Source organism: Prionailurus bengalensis, chromosome B2, assembly GCF_016509475.1.
Source record: "Prionailurus bengalensis isolate Pbe53 chromosome B2, Fcat_Pben_1.1_paternal_pri, whole genome shotgun sequence".
Classification (NCBI taxonomy): Eukaryota; Metazoa; Chordata; class Mammalia; order Carnivora; family Felidae; genus Prionailurus; species Prionailurus bengalensis.
In genome coordinates, this window is record NC_057349.1 from 105,912,024 (window position 1) to 105,926,917 (window position 14,894).

At 38.8% G+C, this 14,894-nt stretch overlaps 1 protein-coding gene and 1 non-coding gene across 3 annotated transcripts in view; both read right to left on the reverse strand.

Annotated features, from left to right (window-relative positions):
• The window catches only part of ROS1 (ROS proto-oncogene 1, receptor tyrosine kinase), a 122,413-nt gene extending 111,043 nt beyond the window's left edge, over positions 1-11,370 (reverse strand). For both annotated transcript variants that reach the window (XM_043592200.1, XM_043592199.1), the window contains exons 1-4: positions 10,743-11,370; positions 4,343-4,387; positions 3,136-3,195; positions 1,413-1,439 (exon numbers count right to left, since the gene is read on the reverse strand). In XM_043592200.1, coding sequence (XP_043448135.1) covers positions 1,413-1,439; positions 3,136-3,195; positions 4,343-4,387; positions 10,743-10,865 — 255 coding nt within the window. In that variant the 5' untranslated portion in view covers positions 10,866-11,370. The remainder of the gene's footprint in view (positions 1-1,412; positions 1,440-3,135; positions 3,196-4,342; positions 4,388-10,742) is intronic.
• Positions 11,371-13,550: 2,180 nt separating this feature from the next.
• Positions 13,551-13,657, reverse strand: LOC122490750. The gene has a single exon (XR_006299259.1). It is a non-coding gene; the product is annotated as a U6 spliceosomal RNA (small nuclear RNA).
• Between the last annotated feature and the right edge of the window lie 1,237 nt (positions 13,658-14,894).

Genomic DNA, 14,894 nt, shown 5'->3' on the forward strand with positions numbered 1-14,894 from the left:
AACCTAAAACTAATTCTGAGGGCCATAGAATCCAAAACAGTTGAGGAAGATCAAATAAGAAATGATCAAAATCTCTACGGTCTTTCTGAAAAAGAAGAGAAAATCCAATGCAGGGGAGGGACCAGCATGGGCAGGGGGAACAGGCAGTGTGCCGAGAAGAGATCTGAACAGCCAGAGTCAGCATCAAGTGTCATATTATCACAGCAGGGGAAACAAATAAAAAATAAAATATTTTAAAAGCTGTGCTTTAAAATGTTGTCAAAGGAGTTTGTTGAATAAGGAAGAAAATTGCAACGACGGTGTTCTTTTTTTAATGTTCTGTATTTAATGACAGACCACTGTGATTTGTGGGGAAGAAAATGAGATCAGCAGAGGTAAGGGTATCCCTAGATGTGCACTTTCCCCCTTCCCCAACCACCCTTTCCCCCACCAGACACTCAGAATAGAAACTGTCCAATCAAATTAGAGTAGTATGTATGTATATATGCGAAGGTGTGTATACATATACACACATATATATATGCACATGGGTATATAAAACAGCAAATATTTGTGTCGAAAATGGAATCTCACAGTCATTTTTATACCCACATTTATAGCACTCCCAGGTGAGCATTTCTGTGCTCTGAGAATTACTAAGTCTTCTTCATTCTTTTTTTTTGTTTTAATGTTTTTTTTTATTTTGAGAGAGAGAGACAGAAAGAGAGAGCAAGCAGGGAAGGGGGAGAGAGATAGGAGGACAGAAGATCCCAAGCAGGCTCTGTGCTGACAGCAAAGAGCCCAATGCAGGGTTCAAACTCACAAACCAAGGGATCATGACCTGAGCCAAAGTCGGACACTTAACTGACTGAGCCACCCAAGCGCCTCTCTCTCTCTCTCTCTCTCTTTTTAATTAATTAATTTATTTTGAAAGAGACACAGTGCAAGCAGGGGAGAGTCAGAGAAAAGGAGAGAGGGAGAATCCCAAGTTTACTCTACTCAATTGGTATGCAGAGTCCAACACAGGGCTCAAACTCAGGAAACCGTGAGATCATGACCTGAGCCGAAATCAAGTGTCCCATACTTAAGCACTTAACTGAGGCACCCAGATGCCCTGGCTTCTTCATTCTTATTTCAATAGCTTTTTAAATATAATAGATGAGGGGCGCCTGGGTGGCGCAGTCGGTTAAGCGTCCGACTTCAGCCAGGTCACGATCTCGCGGTCCGGGCTGATGGCTCAGAGCCTGGAGCCTGTTTCCGATTCTGTGTCTCCCTCTCTCTCTGCCCCTCCCCCGTTCATGCTCTGTCTCTCTCTGTCTCAAAAATAAATAAACGTTCAAAAAAAGAAAATTTAAATAAATAAATAAATAAATAAATAAATAAAATAGATGAAAACATGAAGTTTGATGACATCTCTGTGATTGCCAACTCACCTCACAAACAGTGGCATATGTGTCGTTCTGCATGGAAAAAAAGAAAAAGAAAGCCACTTAAAATCCTTAAAGTTGTAAATAACTTTAATGACACTTTGGTATATTTTTCTTTCAAATTAATTTCTTGCCTCACCATTGACAAACAACCAATAAAAACAATCAAGACCAAGAAGCCCAGAGTTGGGCCTTCTCTCCAGGCAGGCCACACTGTATGAACAGCTATAAAAATCATGTTTGCATCACTGGAAAAATGGAGGAGCCTGATGTCTACTAGAAAATCCCAGGCAACTAAGAGGTAATCTGTGATGGACCAGGTTAGCGAATGAAGAGGTGTTGGCAGATGCCCAGTGGAGACAGAGCTGAAATGGAAACCACCCACTGCTCTGGCTAGCAAAGGCCAGTAGGTTCCCCTGCCCAGACTGGCTGCTCCGATGCCCACTCTATTTCCTGGACTGTTGCCAGCAACAAATGGTACTTCCCATTCATTCACCCAGCAAGTGCTCTCTGAGCACCTGCTATGTGACCCTCACTGTGTCCTGTGCGGTAGACACGGTGTGAACCAGAAGGAGAGAGACCCACTCTGATGGGTTTACGTGTCAGAGCAAAAGATAGCAAACGCAAACTAAACAAGTAACGATCTTAGCTGAAATTTGTAAAAAGTGGTACCAAAAGAAAGGTTAAGAGTGCTTTTAGAATGTGTAATAGCTCCAAAATCCAGATAGCACCTGTTCCACGTTTTGGTAACTTCCATTCTATGGGGCACATAGTCACAAATGTGAGAGTCGGCCTAAGCAACTCCCATAATAGTGACTTCTGCGGACATATCATACAAGAAGAGCTATGAGCACCATTTGTAAGGAAAAGTTAATGTCCTTATTTAAATTTCAATGATATAGTTTCACTTATTAATAGAAAACAATATTAAAAATTACCCCCAAATTATCATGATTTAACCTCCAACCTGAACAATCTGAAAAAAGGAACCAACTCACTTTTAAATAACAAAATTCTTATTCATTAGATCTGAGTAATTACAGTGTATAGGGCCTCGTCCTTAGGGAGGAGATTCTATTATTATCCTAATTTATTGATGAGGAAAGAAAGTACCCAGAGGTTAAGTACCTTACCTAGTTATACACTAAATGGCAAAGCTGGGATAAATTAAAAATCAACTATTTGGGGATGTATTTTCTACATAGAGTGGAGTGAACGTAGGGGCTATGATTCCTGGATTAGGTTGCTGCCGTGTTCCCTGCAGAGAAACTTTCAACATGATCTAGGGCCTTGCTATCCAAGTGTAATCCAAGGGCTACAAGCATCACATCACCTGGGAGCATGTTACAAGTACAGAATCTCATGTCCCACCCAAGATCTACAGAATCAGAATCTGCATTTTAACAAGATCCTTAGATTACTGTGCTTTAAATTTTGAGAAGCGTAAGACTAGGAAATTTAACAAAGGCCTGACATTCTACTAAAAGGCCTTTATGGTTTGGAGCAATTGAACATTCCTGGGTTCCATGGTTTTCATTAAACTCCCTTGGTCTCCAGTTGCATTAGTAATGTTTATCTCAAATTATGTATCATTCAGGCTATCATGCTTTTCCTTTAGAGTCAAGCAAACTAATTGAAAGCCAGTGGGAATTCAAATGGGAATCCTCCTAGATGACTTTTCTCTTGAAGGCATTATTAGTATCAAAACAGAAACATAATTAATACTTACACACTTTAAAGGACAGTTTTCCTGATCTACAGAGTTCCAAAAATGACATCCTTGGATGCACTGCAAAAGATAATAAAGAGACAATGGTGACTAAAGAAGTGTGACTTTTTCTTGTTACTTGGTAGTACAACTTAGTAACAAAAAGTATTTTAGAAATAGATATCTACCCAGGAATCCGTGGCCTCAGAAGGATCAAGACTTTTGAAATTCTAAGCAGAGCCCTCCTATCTACAGGCAGAGCAGGGCTTGGTGTGATTCACTACAGGGCTGCGGGATTGCTGAGTACAGGTGGGGTGGGGTGGGGTGGGCAGGCCTAGAAGCCAGAGAGCACCCAACCTTCAGGGAACACACTGTCCACCGGGTGGCTGGCAGCAGGTAAAGTCCTGGACAACATGGCATCGAGCATACTGCGCGTCCTTGCCATGTCCTCACGCACAAGCCAAGCCCAAGGGTGCCTGGGTGGCTCAATTGGTTAAGCATCTGGCTCTTGGTTTTGGCTCAGGTCATGATCTTAAAGTTCATGAGTTTGAGCTCCACATCGGGGCTGTCAGTGCAGAGTCTGCTTAGAATTCTCTGTCCTCCTCTCTCTGCACCCACCCCACTTGTGTGCTCGCTCTCTCTCTCTCTCCCTCTCTCTCTCCCTCAAAAGAAAGAAATAAGCTTAAATGGTTAAAAAAAAAAAAAACAAAAAAACAAGCAAAACTCAAAACTGGGAACCCAACCAGAAGGCAGCATATCAAAACCTAAATAGATCAACAGCTTGGGAAGTCTGTTCATGTTTATATTTTGAGTCACTAAACACTTGTTGAATTAATGGATACAGGTGCGGGAAGGTAATAAAACCATAAGTGTAATTGTTAGAGGAAACACTGGAGACCATCTAATCCAACCCTCTCAGACAGCATATAATAAAACTAAGTCTCAGAAATATTAAGTATTTATCCAAAGCCACACAGTAATGTAGAACCAGAATCACAGAGTTGGATTTGTCCTGTGTTCTTTCCTCTTCAAGACACTGTGCCTGAGTTCATTTTTGAATATTCTACAATTCTGACGTCTCACTATTTTCAATTGAGTTTCCTCCATCAAGGACCAATAAATGAGACTTTACTTAGGGAACATTTTCATTGTAATAAAACCTGACCATTGGCCCATTTTTATCAATACAAACACTATGAACTTCCAGACAATGGAAGCGATTACTCACCGGTTCACTCAGGTTATATGGCATGCCAATGTCAAGCTGCCTGCCCTGAAGTGAAGAAGGAGATAATAAATACCAGCTATCAATATTGTGTTCAGTACAACTACCACACCTTTTTATAAAAAGCTTCCTGGAATAGCGTTGCCTCCTCCGCGCTTTCTGACTAGAAAGTACAATGTTTTAAAGTCATTAAATCAGTCCCGAAATCAGGTAAAATGCCAGTGCAAATTGTAAGATGGAATGTCTAAGAACTCTGCAGAAATGATAAAGGTGGGAGTGGGGATATGACTGTAAGGAGTGGTTGAGGACATTGGATAGATTCTCACACGGTATTAAATAAACCTGCGACTTTAGTCAATTCATCCATTTAAAGGACTCATAGGTTAGAGATGAATTATGTTCAGATTTTTTAAAAGTCACCTTACTTACTAAGAAGAGAGAAGAAATACAAATTCAGAAGTTTACATATAGGAAAACATCAGATTACTCTTTTTTTCTCATATTTTCACAAATTTTAAGATCTTTTTGTGCTGGGGTAAACTAAAAGAAATAGGAACTAAGAGGGAAAAATCCATCAATTGTTCATCCTTTCCATGATCATCACGTGAGTGGAGCCCTTGGCAAATAGAAAGGCTTACAAAAGATGGCAATATTAGGCCTATGATAATCATACATGTGCCCGAACAGTGTTGTATGGATATGATCTAATTTAGATCACTGCCTCACTGACTGATTTAGAATTAGGAGTAGAGGATAACTAAGTGAATACTCCTAGTACCTCTATATTGCTCAGAACCTCCCCTGAAAAGTTGCTGAATTTGAACCATTGAATTGGAAAAGACAATTAATCCAGCAAAGAGCATGCCATCTATCCTTAGCTGTCCCAGCACTGCAAGCAAGATATGTTCCAGGAGATGGTAGAAAATCCCAAGGGGCCCTGTATGTGGTTTAGGCATCTCTTGTGGCTTTCTGAATAGCCCACTATTTTCAGAGGAAAGAGAAGATCTGTTTATCACTAAGTTCACTGAGCACTCTCTCCCCTTCTATGTAAGCACCATTCATTTTGTACTTCACTCTGTCCTTAGTACCTACAACAGTCCAGAATGATAAGAGGTGTTCAATAAATACATATGGAAGGAATAAACACATAAATTCAAGATGGTTTATTCCACAGGAATGCTCCAGAAGTCCTATCTCTTGGAAGTCTTATACAGTGGCCTACCACTGTGGGGATTTACTTGAGAAGTAATCAGACACAGGAGCCAAAGAACCAATGTTGCCTTTTCCACTCTCATTTGATGTGTCAGTGAAGATTCCTCTAACCTGCATTCCTTAACCACTTATGCTTAACATGTTTTGTTTTTACATAATAAGTACTTAGAGAGTAAGAACTGTATCTTTTAGATTAATTTTACAACCAGGTGCACAATAGTACTTTGTTTCCACAATTTTGTTCAAAATGAAGCTTTTGATTCTCCTTTATATGATTGAACCACAATCATATAAAATCAAATGTAAGAGTCATTTTGCAGTCGAATTTTCATATCCCTTCAAAAATCTGTTAGCTCATAAAAACAACAGGGTGGATGCTGGGTAGATTCTCCACTCCATTTTACTTTATCTTTTTTTCATTTTTAAAGGTTTTATTTTTAAGCAATCTCTGCACCCAACATGGGGCTTGAATTCACACCCCCAAGATCAAGAGTCCCACGCTCCACTGACTGAGCCAGCCAGGCACCCCTCTCGGTTCCATTTTAAACAATAAGTTAACAGATGTTTCTTGGTGACCACAAAGCCATATTGTAACAGTACTGAGTCAAGACTAAATTTAACAGGCTGAATGGAAAGCCCATCAAGTGGTCTTGGGCAAGGTAGCCTCATGAGTCAGGTCTATAGGGTTATGATGAAACAGAGTTTGTCAACACACGTCTCTAATCTCATGGTATTCTCCACCCCACTCTTCATCATCATTATAGCCACCATTCAGTGAGTGGCTCCTATGTTCCAGGCACTCTACAAGGTGTTTTACACTAAATCTCATTCAACATCTCAACAGCCCTACTAAGTAGGCATTATTTTTAACTCCATTGTACAACTGAGACACAGGGAGGTTTAGCAAATTGCCCAAGAGTTAAAATTTAGAGATCTGAAAGTTGTCTCCAGAGCCTGTGCTCTTAACCAAAGCAAATTCATGTTCCTTACTTTACAGTTAGGATCCTTACCAGTTTACCTTAGCTCCATCTATTCCAGTGATCTGCTTAAAACACGCAATCCCAGTCCTGGATCTCAAATCTTCTTAACCCATACCTACTTCTGGGCACAACCTTGTCTACTCTGCCCACCTCAGCCAGAACTAATATCATTTCCATACTTTCAACCCTGGTAAATGCAGAATAGTCTGCCTTTTGGTCCCATATGCGACACTTGCTCGTGATGTGATATTTTCAAAGTCACCTGTGCTGTCTAAACTTAGTACTCTCATCAGAGACATAAATGAGATAACATTAAGTTCACAAAACTCTGCGAGGACTCAAATAATAATGTATTAGTTATAATAGTACAGTACCAGGAACTTGGAAATCTAGTGGTAATGTTATGTGCAAACATGCTGTAAACAGCTTTTTGCAGATGTATCTTTGGTTAGTTAAGTAATAATCTCAGATACATTTCTTGATGTGCAATTGTACATGAGAGTGCTGGTTTATCCCAACTTTGCCAACTATAAATGTTTTTCATCTTTGCCAACATAATGCATATTTTTGAATCAGGCTTCCTAAGGCATTCCCACTTCAAGATTGTAGAAATATTCTTCCATAATTTATGCTAAAATTTCTATGGGGTAAGTTTTGTTTTCTTTTTGTTATTTGTGTATATTTAATAACTTTTTCACACTACTTTTTTAAACACACTATTTTTTTTTTTAATTTTTTTTTCAACGTTTTTATTTATTTTTGGGACAGAGAGAGACAGAGCATGAATGGGGGAGGGGCAGAGAGAGAGGGAGACACAGAATCGGAAGCAGGCTCCAGGCTCTGAGCCATCAGCCCAGAGCCCGACGCGGGGCTCGAACTCACGGACCGCGAGATCGTGACCTGGCTGAAGTCGGACGCTTAACCGACTGCGCCACCCAGGCTCCCCTAAACACACTATTTTTTAATACCTCCTGGAATCTATTTTGAATCTGCCAGTATTGTAGTTAGGTTTTTTAAATTTTGTTTAAACTTTTTTTAAAGACTTTATCTTAGAGCAGCTTTAGATTTAGAGCATAATTGAGATTAAGGTATGGAGATTTCCCAAATACCTTCTGCTCCCACACATGCATAGTCTCCCCCTGTTATCAATATCACTCATCAGAAGAGTACAATTTTTACTAAGGATAAATCTACATGGACACAATATAATCACTCCAAGTCCGTAGCGTGCCTTAGAGCTCACTCATGGAGTCATATATTCTGTGGGTTCGGACAAATACATAGTGACGTATATCTATTGCTGTATCACACAGAGTATTTTCACTATTCTAACAATCCTCAGTGCTCTATTCATCACCCACCACCACCACCACCACCACCACATACAAACCCATTCCTCACAACCACAGGTCTTTTTGTTGCTTCCATAGTTTTGCCTTTTCTAAAATGTCATGTAGTTGGAATCATACGGTATGTAGTCTTTTCAGATTGGCCTTCTTTCACTTAGTATATACCTTGAAGTTTCCTCCATGTCTTTTCCTGGCTTGATAGCTCATTTCTTTTTAGCTCTGAATAATATTTCCTTGTCTGGATGTGCCACAATTTACTTATCCATTCACCTACTGAAGGAAGGTATTTTTTGTTCTAAATAAATAGCTCTACTTTGGTCTGAATTGCCATCTTTATCATATTCCCCACACCCTTAAGTGCCTGGTTTAATTTCTAGACTGTCTTCTGTTTTACTGGTCTGCCCATTTGCACACCAATACAAATGGTGCTAATTTCTGGATATTTTATGGAATGTTTGGATTGTTCTATTATCTTGTTATAAAGTTATATATCAATATACGAGAAAGGTACTGATGTTTGTGCTTTTTTAAGCAGGATAACCTTCTGAACTCTATTGTTTCTAACAGTCTTTTATTGAGTTGAATTGATGCTTCTAACAGCATTTCTCAACAGCAGTTCCTCAGTTGTTGGGACTTGTTACTCAAAAAAAAAAAAAGTTTTGTTGCCAAAGAATATCAGAAAACTATGATTAAACAAATCCATTAATATATTGTTGTGGCCTGTGAATCTACAAAAAGCTGGCAAAAAGCATTTCCATAAGTTATTTGACCATGAGTCCCTTTTGTCTCTCTTTCATAAAGGATCCCACAATACTAGGGTTCTGAAGACCACTAATTATTTTTTGTTCTCTGCAGCACAGGCACATATAACTCAAAAATGTCAAGTCAGTTAACACACTCAACTAACATACAGATCCCCAACTGATGTAAAATACTCCTGTTCATGCATAGAACTATGATTTGTGCATTAATGGACAGCAATTCTAACATTCCTTTGGACCAGACTTCATGTTTCTTTTTAAAAGGCAAAGATTCTGCCTCACTATCAAGAACCACCCGGTGACATCAAAGATTTTACCTTCACAGCCAATGTCCAGGCTAAAAGAATGGAGCACAAAAATATTCACACAGTATCATAAACTCCAGCACTTTCCATATCCTTTCCCCTGATCCATGGCTATGCTCACTGTTTATTCACCTAGCTTTTGTCACTCCAGGTCCTGTGTGGGAGGCCCAGATGGAGAACATTTATTACAGTCACCAGTGAAATTGGCAGACCGTGTCTCTTGCAGCCGCCACCACATCAGCTGTGCCTTTGTCTGTAGGTGGTAAACGGAAGGCAGTGCAACAGGGAACAAACTGTCCACTCCTACTGCCTGAGACCAAAGGAGCCCACACAAAGGCAAGAGAAAACTAAACCTAACTGAAAAATAAAAGAAAAAAAAAATAAAACAAATAAACGGGAGGCTACAATCGTGGAAGCAACCAACATCAGTTTTGATAGTGTGGGGAAATTAACAAATTATGGTCGTACATTTATCGGATGGAAATATTCTAAATATATTCAAGATCTTGTTTCCATAAAAACTTCAGGATATAGGAAAAACTTACAATGTAATGTTAAATGGAAAAGGTGAGTGCCCAACTGTATGTAAAATTACATACATGTTAGAAGAAAGAATACTCTTTTCTTTATTCTCTATTTCTTCTCTATCTTATAAATATTTTACAATGAGTATATGTTCTTATTATGATCAGAGAAAATGTTTCATTTTTTTAGTAAAGAAAACATTTAATAGTCTTATTCTTCCATTTTTAAGTTTGGATGACAACTGTAAAAACCTAAAGCATACAATTCTACATTAATGGCAATGAAGTCTTCAACAATGAATTGTATAAAATACCAAACTTCTTTAAAAAGTGCTACTATCCATAGCAAGCTTGGGTAGTGTTTTAAACTATATTTTAAATGAAGCCAGAAGAGTGTAACATGAATAAGTCTGTTTTTTATCTGCCACGGATTTCTACCTCCAATACTTCAACATGACAATGAGTACTGTATTTGGTACTTTTATTATTCTAAAAAGTAGGACTATAAGCAGTATAACCTTTTAAGCTATCTTGCTATTTCCTTTGTCTTTACATAAGAAGGGTGCATCTTTCCGTGGCTAGAATGTATTTAGTTTTTACGGTTGATTCAGTGGCTGTTTTAAGGACAACTGAGTCACAATAACTGAAAGATATGAAACAATGTATATAGGAAGGGCGACACCCGGAAATGAGAAGGAAAACATAAATTTTCTAACCAAAACACTCATAACTGAAAAAAATTACAAATGCACAGACAGAAGTAAAGCAATTTAAAAACGATTCTTGCTTTTCAAATAAAATGTTGTTCTATGTGGCATCTGTATCTGCTTCCTTGGGCATCCACCTGCCGATACCTCCATCCATCCACAATATAAACAGTACTGCCTGCCGTCTGCAGCTAGTAGGCATTGCCCTGTGGCCAAACCTATTTCTGACTTCAAGACAAACAAATGGTTTTGTAATAAATGAGTTTAAATTGATACTTTTAAAGCATGCAAAATTTATTGCATTGAAGCCTCTGTAACCCAAGTCCTATGCCTCCTCACACACACACAAATCTATGAACAGATAACTTAAAGAACTAAAATAGCTCCCCTACCTTCTGTAATTAAAAACATCCCTAATTTATTTTGGAAAAAGAATCTTTCTGGCCTCGCTACCACTTCTTAGGAGAATATCTCATAAAGAAAAAATACCTCACTCATTTGCAACAAGCTGAATTTTCCATGTTCCAGTTCCTGCAAAGACAAATATTAGACCAGCAAAACTTACCAGGTTAGTCACACATGACTTTAGGCAGCTGTTTAAAACTGTACACTGTACCACAGAAATCCATATGCAGCCAAGACTCACAAAACTGACAAGTTTCGGACCAAGCCAGGAAATGTTCTTCATCACTTCACCAATGGCGACTTTCAGGCGACTGTTCTCATTTTCTCCATTTCACTACATCGGTTCTTTAAGTTTCAGTTGAAAGGGTGGCTCGTGGAGTTTGGGTTTTTTTTTTTTTTGACATGTTAGAATATCTTTGCCTTATAAAATAGTATTTACGTCTTTTGCTTTAGACCTTTGAATCGTAGACAGCTTGTAACATTCACAGAGCAGCTATTTCATAATTTCGTTTCCTTTTACTCTCATAAAGAAGATCACCTGCTGTCTAAAGGTTAGAGCTTACAAGTGCGCTTCGCAGGGGGAAGGAAACCACGTAGAAAACGCAAACTGCATTTCAGCAAGCGTGTGACACGTGCGCAGTCTGAAACCGGAACACTCGAGATCATCCACCCCTTCACTTCTCTGAGGTTGGTTCAGCTACGCAGGAAACTGGGTTTGGACCGTCTACGCTTTAGCAAACGGTGACACTATTATAATGAAGAATTATCAGAAAAATGGAATCAAACGATGCTACGGGGGGGGGGGGGGAACAGAACGCTTTGAAATACATATTTTGAAATTAAAAAGCAAATAAAGCTGAAATTAATAGACAAATACTCGGAGGGTGAGTAAAGACAAGGAAGTTTGTTAGCGCACTTTGAGAACTTCACTACATATTAACTAAAATACTGCCTTATCAAGGCTATTGAGACAGAGAGCTAAAACTAGCCGCTCTCTAAGATATGTACAAGTGTAGCTCTCTTGAAAAGGAAATACTGTACAATTTCAATGAGTCGGACATCAAGATAAAGTTAAGAATTTCAAATCCACAAGGTACAGAAGTGAGTCATTCTGGAGAGCTACTTTTTAGATTGCTGGGGGTTAACTCGTTAAGGCCAGATAGTTTTGTGTTTGCTGTTTTTTCTTATGACTTAAGTATCCATGTCTTTTTTTCCTAAATTTGTTTTATGTTTTATTTTATATTTGAGACAGAGAGAGAGACAGAGCGCTAGCAGGGGAAGGTCAGAGAGACGGAGACAGAATCTGAAGCAGACTCTAGGCTGTGAGCTTTCAGCACAGAGCCCGACGTGGGGCTCGAACTCTTGAGCAGTGAGGTCATGACCTGAGCCGAAGACAGACGCTCAACCTACTGAGCCACCCAGGTACCCCAAACTTCCATGTCTTCTTCTTCTTCCTCTTCTTCTCCTTCTTCTTCTTCTTCCTCTCCTTCTTCTTCCTCTTCTTCTTCTTCTTTGCCTTTGTCTTCATCTTCATCTTCTTCTTTTTCTTTTTAATTAAAAAAACAAAACTTTGAAAAAAACTTTGAAAAAAAACTTTAATAATTAAAAAAAATGAGGTAATTGCTTTGGGCCCTAATCCAATATGATGGGTGTCTTTTTTTTTTTTTAATTTACATCCAAGTTAGTTGGCATATAGCTCTATACCATGTCTTCTTAAATAAATTATACGAACATAACAAGCTTTTCTTATTGGCCCCAGGTTCTCATTGTGAGCAATACATGCCTGGGTTTTTTTTAATTTATTTTATTTTTTTTTTTAAGTTTATTTATTTTTGAGACAGAGAGAGACAGAGCATGAACGAGGGAGGGTCAGAGAGAGAGGAAGACACAGAATCCGAAGCTGGCTCCAGGGTCTGAGCTGTCAGCACAGAGCCCGACGCGGGGCTCGAACTCACAGACCGCGAGATCATGACCTGAGCCGAAGTCGGACGCCCAACCAATTGAGCCACCCAGGCGCCCTGGGTATTTTTTTTAAAGCTAAACATCTTTGAGCAAATGTTGATGAAACTGCTCTATAACATAAAGACAAACGGTACTGACTCCAGAATTGACCCCTAAAGCTTGTTGTCTTGAAAAAACTTCTACCTGATCTTTGCCACCTGGTCTTTGTTCATTCTCTCCATTTTATTTTCATTTTTTTTAACATTTATTTATTTTTGAGACAGAGAGAGAGAGAGAGCATGAACAGGGGAGGGTCAGAGAAAGAGGGAGACACAGAATCTGAAACAGGCTCCAGGCTCTGAGCTGTCAGCACAGAGCCCAATGCGGGGCTTGAACCCACGGACCGCAAGATCATGACCTGAGCCGAAGTCGGAGGCTTAACCGACTGAGCCACCCAGGGGCCCCCATTCTCTCCATTTTAAAGAATGCAGATTAAAGAATATACAACCCTCTGATTTCTTGGTCAGAGGAAAATGGCCATCTTTCCACAAAATACACATTTAAGTCAGAGAATAAACTTCCTTGTCTAAGGGATTTCCTCATTCTAACGAAAGTCATCTTCTTCACTGTGGTACCTATGTCTTGTGCCACATTAGCACAAATAATATTTATAACATTTACTTCCTTAACAGAATGGACCGCTAAGTACTTCCTTGATGTAGCTTTATTGGGGGAAGGTGAAAAAGAAATAACCTTCAATTTTTTTTTTTTTTTGGATACTAACTAGGTATGTATGTATTACGAAATATAAAAATTCTGATTTTGCTACCTCTAGGTACACTGTACATATATAAGATCAATACAATATAATACAAATGACACAGTCTCTGAGGACAATTTTCACTTATTATTTGCATTTTAACACTAAATTTAATCTCAAAATTTTATAGATATAACTTATACCCTTTTTGTTGGTTTCACTCAAACTTAAAAAGTATGATTTGTTAAAAAAGACTGCAAACAAATAAAAAATGTGGAACGTTTCATGAATTTGTGTGTCATCCTTATGCAGGGGCCGTGCTAATCTTCTCTGTATCGTTCCAGTTTTAGTATATGTGCTGCCCAAGCGAGCACAAAATAGCCTTCAATTTCAAGTTCTTGTGCTTTTTCTGTTTTTTGGAATTTAACTGGCATTTAGTTACACTCATGAAAAATGGACTGTGTTCAAAGATATTTGGTATGGAATTACTTATATCAAGAGATTGGAAACAATCTAACAGTCCAATAATATAATACTGGATCTCAATCAATTCATATATCTTCTCCAGGTGATTTCTCTGCATGGGCTTGTTTGGACTTCTTCCCAGCATAATGGTCTCCAAGCAATTGGAGAGCTTACATGGTGACTCAGAGATTTTGTGCAAGTGCTCCAGTGCTAAGCTGCGTTGTCTTTTATGATTCAGCTTTAGAAGTCATAGTTACCTTTGCTGCATTTTATTGGTTGCCAGAGAGTCATAAAACTGCCCAGAATCAAGGAGGAAATAGGTCCCACCTCTTGATGTGAAAATAGCGAGATTTGAGAAGAACATGTAGAATGGAAGAGATTGTTGCACTACCTTTGGAAAATACAATCGGCCACCAAATGGGCAGTCATCATTTGCATCGTTCTAAAAGGCAGACATTTTATTATTTTTTAAAGTAATCTCTACTCCCAACATGGGTTCAAACTCATGACCCCGAGATCAAGAGTCACATACTCTATCCACTAAGCCAGCAAGATACCCCTGAAAGGCAGAAATTTTAGTTACCACAGTTTAGTTAAATAATACCAGTCCTCACACAATACAATCCAAACTTTAGTTAGGATAATATATTAACTGTGAGGAATTTCATTAAGTACAAACTTCTTTGCTATTTCTTTATTAGAATGAGTTTTACAATTCATTAGCAACAGCATTGATTTGATATGATCAAATATACCTGAGTTCTAAAATTATATACATTGAAAATATAGAGTGTACATTCTGAAACTCAATTGTACTCCATCAATATCATATAACTCCAGAGAAATGAAATTTTACAGTCATCAAAAGGAGTTCCAAACAATGACCTGTTAGACTACCAGACTGAAGAGGGGCCACACCAATATTCAAGGTCTTAAGAATTTGCCCTTGAATTCTTATTCATGACCTACCTCTGCCATCATCCCTTACTCCTTATCAGGCCCGCTAGAACCTGGTCATTGTCTACCATGGCACATAAGCTGAAACATGAAAATGGCCCAAAGATATATACTGGTTATCACCAGGGCAATAACTGTTTCTCTGGGGGGATATTTGGTGGCATGGTGGGGGGCGTGGGGTGGGGAGAA